Consider the following 27,256-nt stretch of genomic DNA (forward strand, 5'->3'; position numbering starts at 1 on the left):
ACATTCAGAAAAATAACTTACTATTAGAGACAATACTTTCTATATTTTTTTATCCTAACGTTTTTTATGACGAATAACTTGCAATAGTCTCATTGTGCTTAAGAATGACTGATGCAAATGCAAAAGTAAATTTCGATTAGTTTTTCAGGTACCCTAATTAATTTTTTTACAATAATTTTATGGAGCACGAAAGTAATGAAGTCATGTCTTCAATTTCGATAATGTTTAAAAAATTCCAAAGTCCAGCAGTACAAGGAATACTTAACGAAGAAGAAAATGTGTGAAGAAAACTGTAGCGAGAAGAGTCGTGTCACCTCCCACCCATAAGCTGGAATAATTTTTTAACAAGATTACGGACGAAGTCTGGAAAACCGTACCAGTTTTCTCCAGCCTTGATCAGTTTCGCCACTCATTTGTAGTTAATTAAGAATCCTAGTGGTGATACAATTTTGAATATCGTATGTTCTTAGTTGCAAAAAAGTATTTAAAGAAAGTTTTCCCTAGAGTTTTCTAGTTACTTGTGGCCTGAAAATCAGAAGTGGCAACTATTTTGACAGGCAAGAGTAATCGAGTACGAAACACGGAAGCCCTCTGGTGGTGGAAAAGAGAGGCGAACTTTGAAATGTTCTTTCAGTATAGACCGACGGTCACGTCCGGTAATATAGTTTGTGACAGCATTTTCTGTAGAACAGTTTTGATATAGTTAGCAATTTGTTTTGTGTTTTTGTGCTTGTGAGGTGTTAGAGGATATTAATGGACGTTTTTAAAGTAAAGTGGATACACAGATTGTGTTTAACTGAAGAATTGTATGCAAGGTTGAAGGAAACCACTTTGTTGTGTGAACTTTTGTAATTTGAACAAAATTTTTTTTCATTATTCTAAGACTCAAAAACTACAGAAAATTTATGGACATTTTTATCTTTTTCCCCAGTGAATATACGCGTGGACACGTGATTTCAGAATTTAAAAAGGCTAGGCCGACTGATAGGTATCAGTCTAGGGGGCATGCCTTACGCGGGTTCAAAGGACACATAACATCAAGAACTCTGTATTGGGACCAGAAAAAGATTCTGTAGAGAACATCAACTTCCCATGCCTTGAGAGAAGAGAGGTGTTGCTGCGGCAAGAGGAGGAAGCCCCAAAACATCTTGCTTATTTGTTTCGTCTCGTATGACGGGCTGGCTGTCTATTTTGATGCCTGTCTGGATGTAAATTCTCATTAACAAAATATTCAAGCCTGTTAAAGCTTGTAAGTACTGGGATACTGCACCTTGCATATCAACCGCTGATTTCCTGGTAGGCTAGTCAACTTGGGACGTGAACTGGCAGCTTAATCATATGGAAAAAACACTTTTGTTTCTTTTTCTGCTTATTAGGCTTGTCATGGATGTCTGTCAAAAGTCTCAGTAATTTTTTTAGGTCAGTTTTTAAGCTTGTGTTAATTGAAACGCCCACTGGGGGCATCATTTAATTTTTGCAAATTTGCAACCTTCATTAGGTTAGGTTAAGTAGGTAATGCTCTATTTGTCACAACAAGTATGATGAACACAAAACTAACGGGTAAGTACTTAAAAAAATTATATATATGCTTTACGCAAAAACGAAAGATTAACGTATATTTACGGGAGCATGTTTTCTGGGTCTAATGGTATTTTAGATTAGTTTCAACCGTAGTTTTGTTAAATTTTAATGTTGTAGGCCTGATCGAGGAATCATTATAAACACGAATTCATTGCAACTTCTTTTTATTAAATTCTTGATATTTTCATTAGAGACTGCAAATCATCGCTTACTAAATAGAGCAATGTGCTCAGTAGCTGATGTTTGGAAATAAACAATGATTCCCCACGTTCATAAAATCCTACCTGGATAATTGAGTCGGCCATTATTGGTATGAGATTTACCGTTTTTGGTCTTTTTATTTACATGTTTTATTTTCATATGAATTCATCTGCAGTATTGGTTTCTAATTGTTAGTTTAAGTAAAATTTTTTACGTATAGTGATTTGGTATTGTGTGCTGATTTATTTGTACAGTGTTTTGCGTGTTGGGGCAGTCCATTCGATGAAAATATCAAAATTCCTTATAGTATTTGCAGATGAAAATGGTATTATAGGAAAGACTGCTGCTGCTTATAGTCTTAGAGGAGTACTAAAAAGAGATAACGTTCTTTGGACGTGGTTTTTGTGACTGTAGATACCAGTATCAAGAATCACAGGAGGCACAGTTGGAAAAAACCGCATAGCCTATTAGTACAACGCGTCTAGTGGAAGCGGTTTCGTTATTTCGTTTCGCGTTCATATATCTAACCAGAGTGGAGCCGTCAGTGGACCTCAAGCGGTGCACTGTAGGCATTACTTGAAGTTTTTTGCAGCACCCCTTCGGCCCCCAGCTGCAACCTCTTTCATTCATATTAAACCTTTCAAACCTTGTTAATGTAAATTTCCCTTTCAGCACAGAATGACCTCATAGGTCCCAGCGCTTGGCCTTTGGCCTAAATTCTGTATTCTGTTCTTCTGTTCTACTAACCATGACAATAATTTGTTGTTTAACATGGCCATTCTTGTTTAAATGATCGTTTGTTTTAAGTAATCAAAGAGCGGAATTCCATTGGCTTTGATGATCGCACAGCTATAATATCGCCATTATGTTGCGAATTTCTTGGTGCTACCTTGTAAGGCGTTACTTTCTTAAAAACATGCACGGCAGTTTATTTTTTCTAATTTATCGTCATTATCTCTCTCTCTGGTTAAATAACCATACTTCCTGATTTTTCCCTGTTGCTTCCTGGTTCATCAAGCATTCTACCAGAGACGCATTATTTTATGAATTAATAAATTCTATTTGACCACTTCCCAAAGGTTACAGGCCGTTTTACCTCACAGAGTCCCATATAAAGCTGCTGTATGGCGTCACACATTCCAATGCGTCTCGAATTGTAATGAATATACAATCATAAGACTTAAAACGATTTGTGGAAGATACTTTTATATCAGTCTTATTAATTTTTATGGGATGTCTTTAAGTCGCAGGTAAACTGTACTCCAATCCTAGAACTCAAAATTTAGGAGTTTAAAAGACTGAATAAAAGGAATAATTGCGATCTTTGTAATTAGATGCCTGGTTTAGAGTAATATATGTGACACTGGGTTACGTAGGTCTAGGGAACCCAATAAAAAAAATATACTTGCAAATTGTTTGAGATTATTTTAAAGGTTTTTGAAGGATTACACACACACACACACACACACACACACATATATATAAGCAGTGAATTAGGTACCTGGTGGTTAGTTGCCTGCGGAGTTTTCTCCTGTTTTTCGGGACATCGTTTTCCGGCTTAAGCGCTGCTATTTTCTTTCTCCTCTTTTATTGTTTTATTTCGACCTGGTCTGATAGGACATGAAGGTTGCCTCTTCCGTCCGCCCCTGCATAAGATAAAAAACAAGAAAGTGAAGAGTCACGCTTTGAAATTCGAGTAGTTTTTACCTCCGTTTCAGAAATTTCATACCTTTCAATTCGCTTTAAGAAATGTCTTCAATAATTCTCTTCTTTAGAATATCAGTACAAATATTTAAATGCAAAAATGATCGCAAGATCAAGTAGGAAGACCATTATATTTAAAGAATGATAACACGTAGCCTTTGGTGAGCGTTTTTAGATTCCGAAGCTATTTCCCAGCAGATGGGAACCATTGCTTGCAAGCAATACCAACTCGTTTAGGCTAACTAAAATCATTGAAGCTGTAAACTACACCGACAGGGAAATGTAGATAGTATACATATCTCTTCTCATGAAATATATGGATGGAGCATTATTTGAACATAATGAAATAAGGTGATGTGAAGGTAAAATCTGGAAATAAATGCCATTCAGAACAATGGTACAGTTTAGGAATACTGTATTGTAAATAAACCCCTTGATATTGGAACACGTTGGGGACTTTTCATAGACGCGTCAGACGTACCCCGTACATTTCCCGCATTGCCTCTTAGTGATGATGAGATGCCCGACAGGCTGAGCGTTTTAGGTTCGATCTTAACAAACATCAGTAACTTATAAGTAAAATGTGTTTGAGAAGTCAAATACCCACAGCTGTGGAAAATTCCAATTTAACATTTCACCTTTAAGTCTAGCTATAAATAGTATGTCAGATATGAAGTATTGATCTCAATTAATTTAAAAGTTACGGCCTTGATCTTTGGATGTACCATAAATAAAAATTAAATTCTCCCCATAAGTGGATAATATATATGAAATTTGAATTCTTCATCCTCAAAGATAGTAAAATGATAATGCATTTGAATACTTAAGCCCAAACAGACGGAAGGACATAGGAAACGCTGGACAGGCAGATAGATGGACAAGCTTGTCAATTACTGTGGATGTCCCCTGCCGGTAAAACGGGTCCATAAAAATGTCATTGTTCATAGTGGCCTTCACTTGTTACCGTACGCTATATTCTAAGTATTTACCATACCTATTAAAGGGCCTTCAATTTGAAATTGACGATCATGTAAAATCCACCGTAATTCCTAGCCTCGGCCTCGACGAATCCCGTAGCGGGGTAGCGCCTTTAGTGCACCTCGTGCAGTGCACTGTAGCCATTACTTCAGGTTCTTTGCAGCGTCCCTTCGCCCCTAGCTGCAACCGCTTTCATTCCTTTTACTGTACCTCCGTTCATATTCTCTTTCTTCCATCTTACTTTCCACCCTCTCCTAACAGTTGATTCATAGTGCAACTGTAAGGTTTTCGTTCTGTTCCATCTTTCAAAGGTTTTTACTGTCAGGTTCCTTTTCAGCGTTGAATGACCTCATAGGTCCCAGCGCTTGGCCTTTGGCCTAAATTCTATATTCTGTTCTATTCTTGTCTCGACGAACTACAATTCTGTCCCGTATTTTCTTCCTTGCACACAAAATATGTATTGTCAGAGTTGCTTTATAATTTTTTTTAAGGTCTAATTTGAGTTTCCTTTCATTCTTCATAGAAGTCTGTATTAACGTACACAGAACAGCGTCTCTTTTGCCCCAGTTGTGTTGCCGCTACTACGATTATTTTAAGTTATTCTGCACGTTCATTGTGTCTCAATTGTAAGGTCTGTAAGTTATGAAGGTTGCTCCTTTTGACGGTTAATATATCGATCAGTGACAGTTAAGTTACTGCAGGATTCGGCTTTCAGCTACAATAAATTCTCTCCGTTAAAATTTTGAATGATTATCTGGTAATTTATTAAACTAAAAACGCTACAGAGAAAAGCATTAGACTCTGCATTTAATATCTATGTCTAGGTTTCGTCACTTGCTTCTGAAGAAGCTATGGCGCCATTTTGAAAGATTGTACAACCTTTGTTTTTAGAGACATTTCAATATATTAATTTTGTGTAACAGTAGATTATATCTCTATTCCTTATTTTTTTTCATCTGGCTCTGTATTTATCGTCACTTAAAATTGCGATATTCTGTGAGATAAAAAAGTAATTTTGTCCAGACCAACCAGTCATTTTAAAAGTGTGTAACAAATTCAAGAAGAAAGTAGCTCCGAAAAGGAATTGTAAATTCGAGTAGTTCTTTTTTGGTGCTGTGTATATTAGATTCTTACCGATATTTTATCTTGGAACAAAAATGGTTCAACTCTCAAGATTAGGGGTAAGGCTGCATAAACTTATTGTACCTGCAGAAGTTATAAAACGCGAAAAATATATATAAATTCAATAATACCAATCAAAAAAGTCAGGGTTCTTTTGATATCACTTATCATAGCTGAGCCCTGTTAATTTTTTAGAAAAATGTGGGTTACCGACCCTTAGATTTATTTAAAACCATCAGTGTAATAGACCCAAGTTATCCAATATTAAGGCCTTGTTGTCGTTGGGCTGAAAATCCTGTACAATGTTCAGCATGAGATCCAAAAGTTCTCAGAAATTCTACCACGCAGGTGAATTTTTTTTTGTTCCTGTTTTCATCATTTTAAAAATAACATTTTCCTTCTGCCTCTTCATTTTGTTCCCTGTTTAAGTATGTGTTGAACATGGTACTCTCCACTTGCTAGTGTTTTCTTCTCGAGGTATATATATATATATCAGTATATATTATATATAAATTATATATATATTTATGTATGTATATATACTGTATACACACAACTCATATACATATATATATATATATATATATATATATATATATATATATATAGAACTGTTATTATTCTAGACAGTCGATAATTTATCTACAGTACAAGGCTTTTGCATTCATTGCGTTCCATTTTAGCCATCAGTCTTAGAACATCGAACCCTCCTCCCTTCCTGGTTGTCCCCAGTCGTCCAATGACATAATGACTATATTTACATACACAGACACACACACACACATATATATATATATATATATATATATATATATATTCACTTTCATACTTAAATACATGAGCAGTCTGGAGAAATATTTCCCAACTGAGCCTCAAATGTATACCAAAAATAGAGAATCTCACCGGGCAATATAAATCCAAATATGGCCTTTGCCGGTGACGTCATTTCAGACAAAGTTTCATTGTTTTGTTTATTGAGACGAGGTGCAATAGTCACTGCAAATTAAGCTATTAGCTATGCTCACATTCATACCAAAAAAATCAATTGGTGCCGTTATCATTTGTATTCTCAGAAATTGTGAAATTTTACCAGTCTGCAAAAATTCGTAAAAAGACTTTTTAGAAAAGTATCGTTTATTATTAATGATAATAATGATATTTGTTTTCAAAATACTACTTGAAATGTATTTTCCAAAAAGAGCATTATTTAGCCTTGTAAGAACGACGAAAGCTTTTGGAGCATCCACTGCCCTATTTGGTCTCGCACACACTACGTTATACCTTTTGACCATAATAAGATTACCAACAAAACGTTTGCAGATAGCATTGCATAGTTCACATTCAACACGAGACCAAGTGCATTGACCCCACAAGACTACAGCAGAAAAGCTGTCCAAGTGCAGAGGCTTACTCTCACGAATATGCAAACGCCATCTGCATTTCTTGCTTCCTGAAAATCATTTTGGGGGTTTCTTAAGCCATTCGCTGAATAGTCAGCTCAGGCTTGGAGGAGGATTTCGCAGTCGCCCTGACAGCGCGCGAAAAGCACATTGGCTTCACTTCAAACTAAAGACGATCCCAGGTCACGTCCGAAATGCGACGGCAGCTGTCAATTCCAATCGGGTCTTTTTGCATTTGGGGAGCTTTGTTTGGAAGAGGCAGCAGATTTTGACACAGAACTGTGCTCTGCAGAAACTGCACGCATTTCAAAGGTGTCAATCGAATTTGAGAAGGGAGAAGCTGCGAAGAGGAATATTGAACAGGAGTAGTTTGTTTTGATTTTGGTTATGTAAATTCATTTCTTATCTTATCGTTATGTTCTTTGGAAAGTTAATGTATTTTTATGTACACACACACTATATATATATATATATATATATATATATATATATATATATATATATATATATATATATATATATATATATATATATATATATGTATGTATATATATATAATGTGTGTGTGTTTAGAAGGAGGCTGACTCAGTTAGTTCAGTGGTAATGATATTATAATGATTTTATGCATACAGATACACACACACACTATATATATATATATGTGTATATATATATATATATATATATATATATATATATATATATATATATATATATATGTATATGTGTGTGTGTGTGTGTCATGTAATGTGTGAGTATGTGGGTGGCATGGGGTGGGGGGGTCGTTGCATTAGTTCAGCAGTAGTGCACTGGGATTATATCGTGGTCGATTCCGGCCAGCCACTCATTAGGCTAATTGACCCAGCGGCAATGAGTACAACATCAGTTGGGATCTAGGAGGAAAAGGTACTTGGTAAAAGGGATATATATATATATATATATATATATATATATATATATATATATATATATATATATATATATACATATATATGTATATATTATGTAATATACAGTATATATATATGTACATATAAATGGACTTTGTAGTGTGACCAGCAGCTTTCTTGCTTACCAAGCCGGAGATCCCAGGCAAGACCATGATAGACAAATGGGCATGCTGTGTTACAAGCACCTTGAGCCTATGTTAAACTAAACACTGAATGGGGTACACGTAGATAAATGAACCACTGGGGTTTGTAAGGGATGTGGGGCTAACATCCTCATTGCAAAGTCTTGCAGAGAACTGGAAGGCAAAAATCTTCGAGTAAAAGGTATAAGATGAATCTGTATACTGGGGATATATACTGTGTATTTATATACTGTATGTATATGTATATATATATATATATATATATATATATATATATATATATATATATATATATATATATATATATATATATATATATATATATATATATATATATATATATATATATATATATATATATATATATAATAAGATGAATTACTACACGTTTTTCATCGCAGGTATTAATATTTTGACAAATGGTTATATGTAAACTTAATTTTTATTTCATTAAGTTCAGCTTACATCCAAAAATAGCGTATTTGAAGTATGGTTTTCATATACAGCTAAATGTCCAGAGGGCCAAGTCAAAATTAGAATTAGAATCAGGCAGCTGAGCCGATTTGCTAACTTGCTTCATAAAGCTGAGAGCCTTTTACTCCCTGAATGACCATTGCAAGCGATTCATTTAGTTCCTAATCTCGATGTTCAGATCCGTCAGTGCACCTCATGCGGTGCACTGTAGGCATTACTTAAGGCCAGCCCTAGGAGAGCTGTTAATCAGCTCAGTGGTCTGGTAAAACTAAGGTACACTTAACTTTAACTTATGGTTCTTGGCAGCGTCCCTTCGGCCCCTATCTGCAGCTGCTTTCATTCCTTTTACCTTACCTCTGTTCATATTTTCTGTCTTCCATCTTACTGTCCACCTTCTCCTAACAATTTATTCATAGTGCAACTGCGAGGTTTTCCTCCTGTTACACCTTTCAAGCCTTCGTACCGTCAATTTCCGTTTCAGAGCTGAATGGCCTTAGTTGCCCCAGTGCTTGGCATGTATGCCTAAGATCTGTAAATCTATCTATCAGTCTATCAGTGTTCAGATGATTTTTCTCTCTAGGAACCCTGACCAGGAATCACAGATGAGTGAGTCAATGAAATGAAGCGAATTAGATTATACTCAGCAAGGCGACTCGGTCCCAGAACAGCCACTTTTCACCATGCGGCAGTCTTATGGCCTCCGGCAATGCGAGGCTGCTGTTCTCTCGGCAGGCTCACCTCAGATGTTGTAATGTAGATGCCCTCGGAGCTTACCTTTTGGTCAGGTGAACTGGTGCAGTAACTTCCTTTTACTGTACCTCCGTTCATATTCTATTTCTTTCATCTTACTTTCCACCTCTCTCCTCACAGTTCTTTCATAGTGCCACTTCGAGGTTATCCTCCTGTTATTCCTTTAAAACCTTTTTCCTCTTAACTTCCCTTTCAGCGCTGAGTGACCTCATAGGCCACAGTGCTTGGCCTTTGGCCTAAATTATTTCGTTCCATTGCATTGTTGCAGTAATGATGTAGCTATATATCTGTGTTTTGCACGAGTTTTGAGCTGCTCTTTTGACGGTATGATTTAGTATGAAAATATTGAACCTGTGTGAATTTAAGATATGGTGTTTTGCTTGCATAACGTTTGATAAGATAGTTTAATACTGTAGCTGAGACGAACTTGTCATTCTCGCTTGAGAGAATGAATGGCACTACTGAGTGTGCAAAGAGGGACTCGCCTCTTTAAAACAACTTGGGGAAACACGGAAAGAAAGACAGTTTCAGAGCTAAGAGAGCAAATATATAAACTTGAGAAAGAGGGAGAGTGTTGCTTGTTAGTAATTGCATATGGTATGCATGATATTTATTTATACACATGAAGAGATACAACTCTCGGTAGTTGCAGCTTTCATTTTTTCCTTACACACTTTTCCCACATGGTGGGTTAGGCACTAGAATTGTACGGCTTTCCGGTTTTCCAGAAGTCTTCATGGTGAGTTTGTTAGTCCCACGCCCTTTTTCTTGACCCTGGCAGATGCTGAGCCCATTACAGCTGGGTGGCCTGGTGGGCTATAGGGCGGGAGAAATCCACCGACCTATCACCAGTGACCCTGTTCTGTACCGCTCATCCACGGTGTTCACCTTGGCCAGTTTGCACCCTCCTGAGGTGGGCGGTCGGGTTGCCACAATCCTACAACATATCTATTTTTTTTTTTTTATCACAGTCTTGATCATCTACACTGGTACAAATGTTTCCGTCCTTCACTAATGAAAATAAACCTTCCAGCCTCTGTTTCTGGATTCACAATAATTTTAGAAGTAACCCGATGACTTCCGGTCATTTCCAGTGCTGTCACTGGAGGCATTTCAAGTTTGTCAGGCTCTAAGAGAGGAAATCTCTTTGGATGGTGAGAAAGTCAACGTTTGTGATTGTGGTTTGGTGAACCGGGTCGGCTATGGGCAAGCATTTCACTGCCCTTTGTCGGCTTGTGAAGTGTTTTATAGATTTTGGTGAAGGTGGTATGGGTTTGTAGCTTGGGTCCAGTTATCAGAAACCCAGTTGATCGATGTAAGCTGCAATCTGTCAGAGAGCCTTAGAAGTCACAGTAAAAATTCGACGAGACAGAGTTTAAGGACCCTGCCCTCCTGAACAGTTCAGGATACTTCGAGAATGATCGGGATGTGTTCGTCAGGACGGTGTACGTTTGGGTAACTAATTATAGGCAGAGAGGTGATCATTTTTGAGGATTTCCTTCTTGATGTCTATGAGTGAATGATCCCCCATTAGAAAAGCGTAATATCAAATGGAAGTGTGGGAGCTAGCTACAGTTTCCCAGTGAAGGCATTTATTGTAAAGGGGTGGAGTGAAATAGAATTTGAATCTCGAAATCCGATAATAATCTCACGCCGCGTGAAGGCTTCCTGACCTGCATGTTGAAAGGCTTCTTCACCTGTAGAGAGAGATTGAGGGGGATGGACGCGGCCTCGCAGAGATAAGGGGAGAGCATCGGTGGAGCGCAAGGCCGAAGTAATTAGTGCGTTAGTGCTTCTCTGAGCGAGTGAGAGACTTGTTGTACTTATTTGAAATTTAAAGAAACTAGATTATTAATGTAAAATGGCGTAATGCCGTAGATCAAGAGTGTAAGCTGATGAAAGATTGAATTTTTATCTATCTATCTGTCTGCTTCACATTTACACAGTAAGGTTACTAATTCTAAGCACTTGTTCCTTGGAGGGACAACTTTTCAAGAGCCTCTGGTTTTAGAGGCTGCCAGTTCACACTTCGAGTATTAGAATTATTACAAATAAATTAGAGGATTTCTCTTATAATACTAGAGAAATCCAACAACGTCGATTACGATAATAATAATAATGGCTAAAAAACAGAAAATATAAGGGAAGTGCTACAGCCCATGCTCAATGTTAGAGTGTGAAGGCAGTCAACACTTGGGCTGTGCCAGTAGCAAGATACAGTGGAGGATTAGAAGACCGGACAAATGAAGACCTATAAAACATGGACAGAAAAACAAGAAAACCGGCGACCATAAATAATGCACTACACCCAAAAGCAATTCTGGCAAAGCTTTGCTTACCAAGATAAAATGGTGAATGATGAATGCAAAGTGCGGATGACTTTGTCAACATCGAGAAAAGAACACTTGGGATGCATCTTAAGCAAAGTGAAGGCGAATTGTTGATAACAGCTTGAATTGAAAAGCTTATCTTTGTCGACGACGTGCTTTACAACAGAAGGAAAGGCTTTACCATATAAGGAAAGGCTTTACCATATAAGGAAAGGCTTTACAATATAAGGAAATGCTTTACGATATAAGGAAAGACTTGCAAGCCAAAAGAAAAAGAAACTCGAAAACAAGGAAATTTAAGGCCTGTGCCAGAGTCAGAATCCGGATATAGCTGGAGATGGCATTTAGCAGGGAGACTGAAGGCATGCTGATAGCAGCTCAAGACCAAGCACTCCGCACGGTAAGTATATAATAAAATAAATAGGCAAAAATCAACATCACGTACGTGGCGCAAATGCAAATAGAACTTGAAGACCATCAACCACGTCACAAGTGAATGCCCAGCCTTACCCGAAAATGAATATAAGAGAAGAGAAGGCATGAAACATTCGCCAGAACCTTACAATGGAAGTTCTGCTAACACAGGTGGTATAGCCATATACCAGACAGATTACTGGAAACTGAAAAAAAAATTAAGGTACGCTAAGGCTATGAAGTGAGGACTGACCATGTGATACAAGCTCGAAGACCAGGCCTAATCCCGGAAAATAAAGAAACCTAGAAAGTGACTGATGTAGCCATACCATGAGAACAGACAGCAATGCACCAAGATCTAAAGATGTAAATAAGGAGACTGGCAAACGGAGGTGAAAGTAGTACCTGTTGCCCTAGCAGCAGTCGGAGTAATCCAGGGGACAGATGAACAAACCTGGAACTGGACTTGCTCCAGAAAGGTGTAACTGCTTGCTACAGCAAAGATAATGAGGAGTGTGTTAAAAAAAACAAAAAAAAACCAGGATAGTGGAAGTCAGACCCTCATTAGGCAGGTTGCACTTCGGGAATACCAATTTAGTAAGGTTTGGAAAAAACTAATGTAAAGGAAATGGCTGACGCAATAAAGTTATGAAACAAAATAAAAATAACGAGAAAAGGCTGTGTGACAACACGGCGACGATGTTATGATAAATAATCACAGCCACAGTGATTTCAATAGCGACTAAGTTATGATACGGAAAGAATAGAATACAAATGAAAAAAGGAAAAAGAACAGAAAAAGATAGACCAGGAAGTATTGGCATTCCCAAAACGAAACTTCGTAAAACATTCGACTTCTGTAGTCAGTGCAAACCGCGTGAAAACGTAAATCTGTTACATAATAGTAACGCTTATAATAACAGAGTTCCTCAAATATAAACCGAACCGAGGCCCATTAGTTCAGCCAAGATAAGTCTGTAATCCACAAATGAGTAAGAGTTCCGTGTAGTAATTCAAGAATTTGATTTTCAAGCATCAGTACTCCTTTGTATTAAGAACGTTACTTTTCCCTTGTGATTTCAGTTTCAACTTTGTGCTTCATAACTAATTGATGTTGACTTTTCACATCAGCATCCCTGTGCATTACCACATTTAATTAAATTCATGTATCTGCTTACTGCTAATATGATTAACTTGCCTGCAGCATTTTCCAAAATATGTATTTGAGTAGATTCCTACTCAAGAAAAGTGTTCCTTCAATGTCCAAGTTGTTGGGTGAACAACAGTAAAGTAAGCGAACTCCATTTTCACATATCTCCCCCAAGAAGTGTTCCCCGTCGGGGGTTAGTGCCGTCAGTGCACCTCACGTGGTGCACTGTAGGCATTACTTTGCAGTGTCCCCTCGGCCGCTAGCTGCAACCCCTTTCACTCCTTTTACTGTGCCTCCGTTCATACTCTTTCTTCCATCTTACTTTCCACCCTCTCTAACAATTGTTTCATAGCGTAACTGCGAGGTTTTCCTCCAGTTACACTTCAAACCTTTTTACTGTCACTTCCGTTTCAGCGCTGAATGACCTCATAGGTCCCAGCGCTTGGCCTTTGGCCTAAATTCTATATTCGTATTCCTTCCCAAGAAGTGTTTACCCATAAACAATTCCCCTTCTCTTTTATGATATCTAAATTTTGCATCAAAGTGTCCTATTACAGTTGTAAAGTCCCCTATTACAGCTTTACATAATGATGAATTTTGAAGTTACATATTATAATTTTAATTAGTAATTAATTTTAAAGTCGGCTGTTACAATATTACATAGTAGTCAGTTTTAAAGGCGTCTATTAAAACTACATAGTAATTAGTTTTAAAGTCACACGGTAATTAATTTTAACGTCACATATAACAATTTTACGTAGTAATTAATTTTAACATCACCTATTACAACTTTACATAGTAAGTAGTTTTAAAGTCATCTACTACAACTTTACAAAGTAATTAATTTTGTAAAATCACCTACTACAGCTTTACATAATGATCAGTTTTAAAGTCACCTATTAAAACTTTACATAGTAATTAATCTTAACATCACCTGTTACAACTTTACATAGTATTTAATTTTAACATCATCTATTACAACTTTACATAGTAATTAATTTTAAAGCTACTACTACAACTTTACATAGTAATTAATTCTAAAGTCACCTTCTACAGCTTTACATAGTAATTAATTTTAAAATCACCTACTACAACTTTACACAGTAATTTTAAAGTCGCCTATTAAAACTTTACATAGTAATTAATTTTAAAGTCCCCTATTAAAACTTTACCCAGTAATTATTAATTTTAAAGTCTCCTACTACAACTATAAATATTATTTAATTTTAATCATCTATTACATTTTTGCACAGTAATTAATTTTAAAGTCACCTACTACAACTTTACACAGTAATTAATTTCAGTAGCAGCATCCGTTGGTTAGAAAATATTTGAAAGTTATCTGAATTTGAATTAAGCCAACAGTATCCCTTCATCATACAACAGTATCCACTTTGCTCTTGAAGTTTTGCAATTCTGTATGAAAGCAATTGCATCACTGTCAACATGCCTTTCACATATCAGTACTTTATATTCATTTAAGGTATCTTATTATTATTGTTGATACCTCAGTTGTCATTGATATGTACTGTAGGCGTAAGACTTGTCAAAGAAACTATTATTATTGTTATTATTATTATTATTATTATTTCACCGTGAAACATCCCTTGAGAAGTTTGAATTGCACCGTTAAAATCTAAAAAGGGCTTTAGAAGCAAAGTTCCCACCTTGATTTCTTAATTCTCAAGAGAACAGTTATTGAAATAATACCCCTGCTACATCACATGAATAATGTATGAATGACTTTATTAACTAGTATGTATTTCCAACACCAGGAATATGCACTTCCGTAACGCATAATTATCCGCAATGTCCTGTTTCACGATTATGTAAGGCTGGGGTTCTTTGGTCTTTGAAGTCTTATTCAGAGATTCTTAACAATACCTGTGTAAGGAGTGATTGTTTATCAGAATGAATTTCCAATATTCATTATTACATCACGATTCTTTCTGTTCATTATAGTCATGATGTTGATGACGTAAGCAATTAATAATTTTGTTCAGCATCACCTCTTGTCTTATAATATTATGTGTTAGAACGTAGGGTATTTTTCAGATGAAGATTGTGGTACCCGATGAACAATCGTTATATGTCAATCGTGTGTTTACTTATATTGATAAAAAAAATGAGGTAATATAATATTATGGGCCGAGACGCCAGGCCCTGACCTTCCTGGAATTCACACTATGATGCCTTTGAATACTTATATAGGCCTAGTGGCTAGTAGTGAGATAGGCTAGCCCAATGTTAGTCTACGGCAAGTTTAAACGTGGAGTAGGCTATCGTTGCTGCGCACAGAAAAAAAATATGCGAACATATTCCGTTATATATGATAGGATATATGACATTTTGTTTTGGTTCTAAACACTTAGAAGATAACATCTTCTGTGCCTGTAGAATCTCTTGGCATAATATTCTGTGCCCAGCAGGGTTCAGTTTGTTTGTCCTGGAGGTTGTATATTTTAGACTATATTAAACCAATTTTACGTAACAGAAGAATGATATTTTGTTGAGTAAAGGCACCCCGCCCCCCACAAAAAAAAAAAAACTGAGCTACCTCGACGTACATTTACACATGGGTGACTTTACGTTTTGCGTTAAGGTCCAAGGTCGAGGGGATTAGCAGTCGTGTACGACACCCCTTGTTTACTGGTATTTACAAAGGGACTGCCAATAACGGCATTTCTTTGAAGCCTGTAGCTTGCCATGTTGTATAACTAGGGGAATTCCGCTCTCGGCCTGATACCACAGCGCAAACGAATGAAAAAAATAGTTGAATCCTTAGGAGTTATCATTTTTATGCAATAGTGGCGTTTGTCGGTCACCCGATGATCTGGATATTGTCGTTGGTTTAGAGTATCTCAGGAGGAGCAGCCAAATGTACCTTAGAGCCTTGAGAGAGAGTGAGAGAGAGATCGGCAAGTAAACAGATGATCAGTGGAAGTTAGCGCAGTTTTCCATTCTTACTGATTGCATTTGAGGTAGCAAATAAAACGTGAGGTTGGCGTAATTTGCATTCGTTTTACCTGGTGGGATGGCCTTGTCATAACTTGTTTGGCCTTCCTTTTACCTCGCTAATGTTATTTTCTTGTGGTTTCAACCACAAGCAGTCCTTGACACTTTGTCTTCTAGTTAGGCTACGTCCACACAACCAAACTTTGTTCGATCTGACGTCAGAAGCGGAGAAACAGAACTTTGCTTGATGTTTCTCCGCTTCTGATGTCACATTGAACAAGTTCGATTGTGTGGACGCAACCTTAAAAAGGAAGGAATAGTGTGTATACGTGGCAGTTCTAAATCACATACATGGGTGGAAAAACCCGTGGACTTCATCTTGATGTCGGTGCTCGCTGAAACTACAGATTGAGCTTGTTATATGGATTGCAAAGCACTCAGGACAAGTGAGCTATCAGATAAAGAATACCAAATGGCCCACAGCTATAATTTATTGATAATGTTGTAGTTTCACTTCTTACTAAACTAAATTACCAGAGGCATGTTTCCAATTCTTTTACAAGTTAGAGAATGCTGCTTATATCAGGAAACGGTTACAACATTGACTGATTACCAAATCTGCCTGTAAATATACTTAACAAGAAAATTCAATGCGTCCAGAAACAAGAATTAGGAATACTTTTACTCTTAAAATTGACGAAGTAGGAATTCGGTTATTTTCAACATGAAATATAAATAGGAAACTCAACAAATCATTTTGCAAGAAATATCCATTGGAACTTCAACAGCTCATGGCTAACTCTCTCTTATTCTGCTTTAAAGATACTAATTAAGCTGGAGTTAATTTTAGGGGTTTGCAAATAACTGAAAACCGTTCAAACGCCATAAATTAGAAGCTATAGGCAAAAGTATGAATAGATATTTAGCAACTGCTGGAAAATAACAGGGACCAAGATGTGCTGTAACTATAAAGCAACCTTCAGTACAAAGAGAGCAGGTTATTATATGAAAAAAATTGTGAAAAAAAAAAAAAAAAAAACAGAAAAGTAACAATAACTTGTAATTTATTGTTGTATTTCTGTTTGTTTTTTTTTATTTATTTTTTAGACCTTAAAGGCTTCCCTCAGGATGACGACATGAATTCTGTTTGCTCTTTACTTCAGGCAAACATGACCTACACTCATATCTTAGACCTGGTGATTTTATCCTCACCTGCATGTTATAATGTTTGTTGATCCTGACCTCGCTTACTCCGTTCAGGTCAGGTCCCTTTTACAATCGCTTGCTACGACCCTCTGGGAAACGTTTTTTTTTTTTTTTTTAGCTAACCTCACATGATTACGGTTTGCTTTAAAATAATTTAAACAGCTCACTCTCTTACGGCTCTTCCTGTCACTTCTTTTAAATATTGTTTTCAGTTTTGTAGCTAATCTTGGCATGACACTAATGGCTAAAATCTCCCACTGTTCGCATTTTTCCCCTGGTTTGATAAAGACCATGACCTGTTCTCTCATATATCCATGAAACAAGAGTCTGATTCTCATATCTGTAGAAGCTTCTCATGGTCTAAGTGTTTCATAATCTCACTTGCACGGTATTCAACTGAAGTTGTATCTCTTGGCAAAGTTTTGGTTTGTGAAATATGAATGTCACGAAGCCGACATTCCATTTGATAATTTTCTTTTCTTTTTAGTCTTGTGGATTCATTTTTTTTTCTGGGGGGTAAAGAATTCCAACATATTAATTTAGGTCACTCATAAATAAATCTGACAACGTGGTTCGTTTTGTAAACACTTTTCTTGAGAAGGGTTTTTCTGCTTCATTTGGGCTTACTAATTCCAACTTGCAGAGATGAAAGCGAATCAGCGTCTCCCCTTACTTTTCCCTTTGGAATTATGGAAACAAAGCTTCTTTTTTTGTCCTTAGTTCCACTTCCGATCTGATGCTTAACCCATACTTATTTCATGTATATATATATATATATATATATATATATATATATATTATATATATATATTTTTGTCACATAGACAGTGACATATTTTGTTATATTTAAAAATTAAGCTACAAATGTCGTCTCATATCCAGTTCGTTATACTTCGGGAATAACATCCCCAAGGGGGATATTTAACTGATAAGCGCTTCGTCACCAGTGGGATTCGAACTTAATTATGACTCACCCTTCGGTGTATGCTATTCCCGAGGTACAGTGAACTTGATATTAAGGGACATTTTTAGCTTATTCTTTCTATGTTATGTATGTGTATGTATGTATGTATATGTATATATATGTATGTATGTATATCGCTAGTCGTGTTCTTGACAGAGAACCATAAACTTTATCCATGTTTTAAGTTATATTTTAATTAGTAATTAGCTTAAATAACATTAAACTATCAGTAAAAACAATCTCTCTCTCTCTCTCTCTCTCTCTCTCACTCTCATACACACACACACACACCCACAGTTGTGGCTCTTTGCAGATTCTTGTTTCTTCCTAGCTCTTACTAGCCAGCATTATCAACGGTATCTTGCCTAAAATTTATGAGGCTGAAAAATAATTAGAAACTTCTTGTAACTTTTCTGTTCTCTTGAAGTCTTTTGGGATTACCTGTAATTAAGAACAGTGTGTCACCTCCGTAAAGGACTAGCAGAAAACGTTTGTTTTTACAGCCCCAGTAGCAGCGCAAATAGGCTCCAGTCATCTGTAAGAATTTTGGAGGGTTTTTCATTAGCAATGTCAGTTAGAACCATCTTTATTTCGTATATTTCGAGTATTTTGTGAGAATTGAATAAGTGACATATTGCTTTTTTTTTTTCAGATAAATCGCCATCATGTCATACGAAGGGTTAAGTAAATTCCTAGATTTCACCAGCATACCTGACCCAGGATCTCGGTTCACCCTCCAGGATGCCATTGCCACCGGAACTTATGCCGAGGTCCGCCTGGCCCTGGATACCGAAAATGGTAAGTCACAGCTCTTACTTGTTTGTGTGACGAGTGGCGATTGTTTCTTTATTCTTCATGGACATTTCAGATTTATTTGACCGTTCTTGAATCGATCAGAAAATTTTGCACGAAAATAAAAGAACGGAGAGGCGAATACTCGAGCTTTTTATTCCTTTGAATCTTCATCCGTGGACCATTGTGAAAATATTAATCATGACTTGAAACACTACCACAACCGGAGAAGGCGCTCAATTCTTATAGCTCACAGGCTGCCTAAGATCTGATGGTAAAGTAATTTGAAAGGAAAAGTGAAGTAATCAGTGAATATTAAAAAAAAAAAAAAATCTCTCAGACCAAGAGGTAAAATCTTGATTAAAAGCCGAAAGAAGATATATCATCAGTAATTTTTAAAAGTGGAGACTAATCTTGTAATTATAACATGAATCACTAGGGAAATATTTTAAATCAGATTTCCATATAAGATACGATGAGAAAAGGTCACTGGGAGAAACATCTCAGGAAATGTCTTTCAAGGTTACCAGAAAACGTATCGCACGAAGGATCCTCAACAAGCAATATTTCTCGAATGAATTTTTCTTAAAGAAAAAATTCAAGATAAGAAGTTTTTCAGACAAAACCTCTTGAATTATGACCATCAGATGAACGTTGCCGTAGTTTCTGGAGTAACGTTTGCCATCGAAAATATTTTGAAAGAAAATGATCATGCGTCTGTGTTGAAGTTTGATAGGAAAATTTTTTAGGTTGAACTCCTAGGGAGATGTCTTAAAGGTTACGAGAGGAAATCGTAATGAAAATTTGAGGATATCCCTCGTGTGAATGTTTATCAAAGACGTCTTAGGTTAGGATTACCGGAGGGAGAATTCTTTCAATAAAGTTATCAGTGAGATCTCTGAAAGGAAAGGTTTATAGTGTTGGGTGGACGCTAGGGGAGGAGACATTGCTTCGACAAAGGGTCACGAGAAGATGTTTCATGCTGAACCACGTTGATTGAAGTAGTGAGTACTAACCCTCCTATGGCCTGTGCGAAGGGCTATACATTGTCTCACCAAGGATGACCAAAAAGAACATTCTAGAGCCAGCCTTTGGCAGGGTCACCAGAATAACATTTCAATTATTATTTTCTTCAATGAGAGAGAGAGAGAGAGAGAGCAGGGAAGGGCGGGGGGAGGAGCTTTACTAAAAAATTTGGGACAAATTCAGGTGTAATTTTTCTTTTCCTCTTTTTATTAACTCATGTGTAACTATTACTGAGCGCTATTGTATAATAGGTGTAGCTGCTCAAATTTTAAATATTTATAAAGAATAATTATAGACACTATAAGAAGTCTTAAGCTAAATATGTATATAGTGGAAGGAGGAGAACCTTCAAAAAAAGGAGAACCTTCAAAAAAAGCTACTCGTGCTGAAAAATTCTCTAGAAAAAATGAGAATGAATTATTAAAAGGTAAGATAAGCCATTCCAATTGATAAAACCAATACGGGCAAATACAACGGGAGCTGTTTTCACTCGGGGAGCTACTGGTTTTGTGTGCAGCCATAAGAGACACTGTCAGAAAAGGAAAAAAGTCATTCGAGCAGTATTTCTCTCTTCCCTGCGAGGGCTCCGTGGAGTCTTCACAACTTTTATGGCCTCGTAGATGCCTCACATTCATGAAAACCTCCAGGTTTTTTCCTGGAAAAGAACGTTCCTTGTGACCAGACTGATTTTTATCATTTGTTGGTTTGTTTTGGATTTCAGGCTACGTTGCTCCGTGCAGAATTGGTTTATGCTCAGTTTATACAACGGAAATCTAGTTATTGCATTATTACATTTTTATAAAGATTAGTTTGCTGAGGCTAGAGTAATCATACTCATGTCTAGAATTATGGTATTTGGATGTTACAGGTATTCTGCTGCGAAACACGAGACACCAATAAATCCAAAAAATTATGAGATAGCTCGTGCGTATGTTTTTTGTTGTTGAAATTTTTTGGTTATCCTTATGGTAAGAGGACCAAGACGGACATGTCTCGCCACATCAGACTCTTTTCGGGAAAAAAATAATTGATGAATCAACCTTTCGAAGTGAGGCTAACCAGTCTTAAAAGATGCAAATTACATGTTTCTGGGAAAGTATAGAAAACAGTAACTTTCTAGAAGTGAACGCCACGAGGGACTACTCGGCAAGTTGACTCTTGAGCGCTTGTAAAGCCTACAGACTTGAGAACCCTGACTCGCTCAAGTCCGTAGAAGTGTGACGTCATGCAGACAAAAAGCTCTTTCAGAGCCTTTCCTGAAGTAGTACCTGTTGTGTTATAAAGAATGTAACAAAAAGCGGTGACATTACGAAGAAGTTAAAGTGATTTTAAGTTGGTAAGATAGCTGGGCTATAGTTTACTAGATGGGGCAGCATGTAATTCAGCTTCAGAAGGGTGACTGATCTTGGAAAACAACCCTTCCTCCCCCAGGTTTGCGAACAGTACTCCTTACAACAACGGATATGTTTTGCAGAAAAAGCTCATTTGGCACATATAAAGAATTTTTTGGCTCAGCATATTTTATTTTTTATCAGCCCGTCACCCAGCCATGTGAATGAAGCCCTATATCTTTGCCAAAATACTCTCAGAGCTTAGAGGTTGTTACCAAATTCTCAGTCATTACTGGAAGAGAAGAAAGAATTCTGGACAAATATATGTGAATGATGGCTGTGATATAAGCACTGACAAGCCCCACACTTACTTTATTCTGTTCAAAGATACTATCCTGGCTGCATTGGTAACTAGATTCTGGATTTGTATATAAAGATGACTTTCACAAGGGAAATGATAAAGAGGGGGAAAACTAGAAGTGAGGAGACTCCTCTGATCTGCACAGGAGGAGAAAGGGTGTACAGTAAACTAGCACCAAGTAAGGCAAAATTCTGAATATGGGTAAAGATATAAGGTTTTTTATTCACATAAGACATTGATGACTAGGAGGAAAAGTGTATCCCAGATTACGGAGTCGTTATTGACACACTTGACATTGAAAAATTGCATATGTAAGTATCCTGGTCAAGTACTAACTACAAGGCAAGGGAACAACATACGGGTATGTTAAGAGAACGGGAACAGTAAATGAGTTTGGCTGATTAAAAGAGGGTAGAATTACAGAAGCGTATAGTTCCGTTCAAAACTCGTAATTTCTTATCTCTCAAGTACGTTTTACGTTACTTGGGACCATCAATAAATTCAATTTGATTTACAGAAGAAGAATCCTGTGAAAACTAGAAGTCTGATTTTGTGTAACGCTGAAGCTGGAGCAAGGCCAGATGAAGGCAGAATAAGTATGTGTAAAATCTGGGTATAGTATTTAGCAAATGGATTATAGTTGCCTCTCCCTCTGTTGCAACTTTTTGATATAACGGGAATACCCAATCAGCAGCGACGTTTTTCTGCTAAGGAAATTGGACAGTTTCCCCGATGATGAACTTAGCTGTCAGCTGTTTTTTTTTTTTTTTTTTATGCCTATCCGCAGATAATTGGATATTGTCTGGGTTCACGGTACATGTTATTCTTTTATAAGCAACTAGAGACGACAAACCAGATTATTATTTCTTGTAGGGTTACCGACACGTGGAGGCCCCCACATGGAGGCCCGCACCCCGCTCAGCTCCCCCCAACACATGCACAAAAAAAGGGGAAAATAAATCCCGGGAGGGGGGCAGTGATAGCCATGGATGATGTTTTTAAATAATGGCATTTTGTGATTAGTCTGCGGCCGATTGTATAACGCGGCTTCTCGTACTCGATTCCGCGGGGAAGGTCTCGTTTGATGTCGCTTTATGATTCTGGAGAATGTTTTGCTGCGAGGTTTTAAGGAACGTGCTTGTATATTAGTTTGAAAAATGGTTACATAAGGGATTTCAAACCAGATATTATTATTATTATTATTATTATTATTATTATTATTATTATTATTATTATTATTATTATAAGAACGTAAGGAATACTTTTATGTTTATTATTTTACTTAAATGTATTCCAAATAATGTTCCCATTAAAATTATTTTTCATGTTTCTGCCTATGATCATTAGCCTCAGCAAGCACAAATGCATTTTTTAAATTAGATCTTCTTATCTTGGTCTGTATTGTCAAATGAGGACCGTCAATATTACTCCCTAAATAGCCTTTTATACTGATGAGGGAAAGAATGAAATAGTAACATGTAAACAAACGGACGAGTGTTGGCCTATGTTATACGCACACACACAGCTACACGTGTGCTTAGAGAAGCCTCACCAGTATGGCCTGTATTCTTCCTACACAAGTCTGTCTGTCATCCCATCTGACCAGTACTCTTGTATTCTTTGGGAATGGAAAAAACTGCTTCTCATAGTATTTTTCTTCTGAAATGTTCACCGGATATCGGGTTTTCGTCATCTCTTCCTGTTTTGTTGATCAAATCATCCTCTTACCTTCTAATCATACAATCCCATTCTTTTTTATAATGTACAACTTTTTTTACGATATGTGCTTACTTTTTCATTATATTACAAATGATGATTATATTTCTGATGATGTTTATCTTTTCTCTTTGAATCTTATTTATATACTCCAAAAGCTGTTCGAAATATTTGCTTTCGGATTTTATTTGCAAGCAAGTTTCCCAGACGTAAAGGAATCAAGCAACATTTTGTGCGTGTGTGTGTGTGTGTGTGTGTGTGTGTTTTTTTTTTTGTCCCGACAGTACCTTAATTTCGTTTGATAATGCCAGTTAAGTTCTCGAGTTCTTCATATTCTCTTCACTTTCAGCAACTAATGCTCTCCACTTCAGCTAACTCTGCCAATGCACTTTCCGTTGAGTTCCTTTTGCTGCACACATCATTCGTTATCCTATATTTATGACATATATTTCCCCGGTAACACTGTTAATTCCTTTCATTGTTAAGCCCGGTATAATACAAAGATTAAATCGTAAAAGGACTGCGGTGAAGAAGATGATATACTCATACATATCTGCGTTGTCATAATTTTCACATTCTGTGCTTTTAATATATTGTGCATTCCGAGTAAATCTAAACATGACTTATTTTTTAAGATACCTTGAATTAAAACAGTAAAATAAAAGGTGACTATTAATAGCTAATAAAGCAATAGTATGTAAATAATTCTAGTTGCGTTAGATGAGAGTGAGAGTGAATAGTAATGAGGTAGTGCAAAACATACCATCACTATCATATAGCTGCAAAGACAAAGTTTCCCAGTGTAATGTAGCTGATTGGTGAGAGCAGCGTGTCCCTGAATGTATAATGGTAATTGATCGATCAGATCAAAGAAAATGATCATCAGCAGCTTTCCTCTCCAACTGTGGCTTCACTTTTAGAAGTCTAAGAGGAGCAAAGGCATAAGTAAAGAAGTGATCCATAATGTCAGAAGGGAATTCAAGAGTTTACATGTTGCTTTCACACCGGACACTTAAGGGTAAAATGAAACTAAATTCTCATATCTTTGCGTTAGCCATGACCCAGTGCTTATCATTGCCCCAGTAGATCGCTTTGATCTGGAATATCTGCTTGAAGACTGGTATATACAAGGAGAAGTTAACAAAATGGCTGTAAGCTTTGTGCGATCAGCAACAGAATGCAAGATTTGCCTTTTGTCGGCGGGACACCAAAATGCTGCTATTTTGCTCCTATTGGACGACCAGTTAGCACCCGGAAGACCAAGACAGAAATCTTACTGTTGTTCATAACAGCATTCTTAGGCGTCTAACAATCACCCTTCGCTACCATTCTGCTATTTAGATGTCCTCAGAAAAATGCGTGGTCATTGAAAAATCGTTATCAGGGAAGACAAGGTCCAAAAAAAAAAAGGTCAACCCGGGGAAAGGCTACCCGCTGAACCAACGGTCTGCTCTGACGTCACAAATTATAACCCCCTGCCTGCCTCACCCAAGATGTACTTGCGCGTGGCTAGACTTCCCTATTCTTTGGACCCTGGGGGAAGCTATGTGCAGTCTGGTCATCGGACTAGGAAATAGCAGCAACACGCTAATTCAAGACATTTTGAGCCGTAAAGCGAGAGGATCAGAATTATGGGAAAGATGGAACAAGACTTCAGTATCTCAGTGACGAGACTAGGTTTTTACTTTTTCTTTCCGCACTGGGAAATCTTGAGTGCTTTTGTGTCATACAGTGTTTCTCCACTTTTTATCTATATTATCGTTCTTATTATTATTGTTATTATTATTATTATTATTATTATTATTATTATTATTATTATTATTATTATTATGTATTCTATATCCTGTTATGCATTACCCTGTAATGCTATCTCTATATACTGTTTATTCTCTCTTGATTGTTTTTGTAGCTTTCTGAGCAGTTATTTGTCCCATGGCTCTGGTTATTACCACCACTGATTAGATTATTATTATTATTATTATTATTATTATTATTATTATTATTATTATTATTAGTATTATTAATTCTTTTGTGCAATAGGATCCTTACTGTCTGACTTGTTATTACTAAACAGTAAAGTTAGCCATATCTGTCGCAACCATTATATTGTATAGTACAAGTATTATTATTATTATATAAACATGGTTATTATTAGCAAATCTGTAAGAATAAATTTTCTGTTATTTTTGTTGTATGTCCTGCGTGTGTAAATTTATTATTATTATTATTATTATTATTATTATTATTATTATTATTACCAAGGATTTATAAATACTCAGATGAAGAGAAGGAGTATATAGTGTGAAATGAATATATCCTAAGATTAGGTATAAGGAAAGGTAAAACATTTCTGGGAGAGAAGTTTCATACAAATCATGAATAGCATTATGTTCATGGTTTTCCCCACCGGATCGTTCTTGAATAACCTCTCCCCTCTTCAACTGATGCAATGTCACGTTATGGTTTTACCCCTTGTGACCAGAGAAACATCACATAACCAACTTAGTATAAAAGTTACGTACTTTGTAGAGATTTGCTTATCCTAGCTTTTTTGTACACTGCCACTACTGTGCATATGTCTGCCATATGCCCCGTAGCGGGGTCAGTGCCGTCAGTGCACCTCACGTGGCGAACTGTAGGCATTACATAAGGTTCTTAGTAGCGTCCCTTCGGCCCCTAGCTACAACCTATTTCATTCCATTTACTGTACCTCCGTTCACATTCTCTTCCATCTTACTTTCCATCCTCTCCTAACAATTGATTCATAGTGCGAAGTTTTTCTCCTGTTACACCTTTCAAACCCTCTACTGTCAATTTCCCTTTCGCCGCTGAATGACCTCATAGGTCCCAGCGCTTGGCCTTGGGCCTAAACTCCATATTCCAATTCCATTATGTCCATTTGGAAAACAGGGTGCTGTCTTCTGCAACTTGTACTGAAAATCATGACCGGAGTCCTGGAACAGAATACCTTATTCAGCTAACTGAAATTCTTTATGCTGATCCAAGATTTATTGGGTTCCTTATTGCAGATAAGGTCTATTTCTGTTCAAAATTCTGAAATAACGATTAGACAAATGATTATAGAGAGAGAGAGACGTAGCAGTCACCAGATAAACAATAGAACGAGGATATGTCAGTTATAATAATGAATGAACAAATAATATGATTGGAGACAGCAACTAAGCTCTTCGACCAAAGACGCTAAGAAAGAGAAAGGGAGCGAAACCACACGCCTTGAAACGACATTCATGAACGTAGCCTTCCGCCTAATTTGAGACCGTTGCTAGGTTAAAAAACTGCATTCTTGTTTGCATGTTTAAATAAGTAAAAAATGCACCGAGGTTTTTTTCGGCGCAATCGAGTTTTCTGTACAGCCGCTACAGCGTATAATCATCAAGGACACCGAAAATAGATCTATCTTTCGGTGGTCTCGGTGTAATGCGGTATGAGCCGCCGTCCATATATCTTTAACCACGACCCGATAGTGGTCTATGCTATATCGTTGCCAGAAGCACGATAATGGCTAAATTTAACCTTAAATGAAATAAAAACTACGGAGGCTAGAGGGCTGCAATTTGGTATGTTTGATGATAGGAGGTGGATGATGGACATAACAATTTGCGCTCCTAGCCTCAGTAATTTAGAATCTGAGGACGGACAGAAAAAGTGGACCCATTACAGACAAAAGCCAGCACAATAGTTTCCTTT

At 36.9% G+C, this 27,256-nt stretch overlaps 1 protein-coding gene across 1 annotated transcript in view; it reads left to right on the forward strand.

Moving 5' to 3' along the window:
* Positions 1 to 578: 578 nt before the first annotated feature.
* The window catches only part of ninaC (STKc_myosinIII_N_like and MYSc_Myo21 domain-containing protein ninaC), a 93,762-nt gene continuing 67,084 nt past the window's right edge, over positions 579 to 27,256 (forward strand). Inside the window, exons 1-3 of the mRNA XM_067113540.1 lie at positions 579 to 656; positions 932 to 1,249; positions 18,975 to 19,120. Of these exons, the coding sequence (XP_066969641.1) occupies positions 18,988 to 19,120 (133 nt within the window). The 5' untranslated portion in view covers positions 579 to 656; positions 932 to 1,249; positions 18,975 to 18,987. The remainder of the gene's footprint in view (positions 657 to 931; positions 1,250 to 18,974; positions 19,121 to 27,256) is intronic.

The sequence above is a fragment of the Macrobrachium rosenbergii genome, chromosome 12 (assembly GCF_040412425.1).
Source record: "Macrobrachium rosenbergii isolate ZJJX-2024 chromosome 12, ASM4041242v1, whole genome shotgun sequence".
NCBI classification, from domain to species: Eukaryota; Metazoa; Arthropoda; class Malacostraca; order Decapoda; family Palaemonidae; genus Macrobrachium; species Macrobrachium rosenbergii.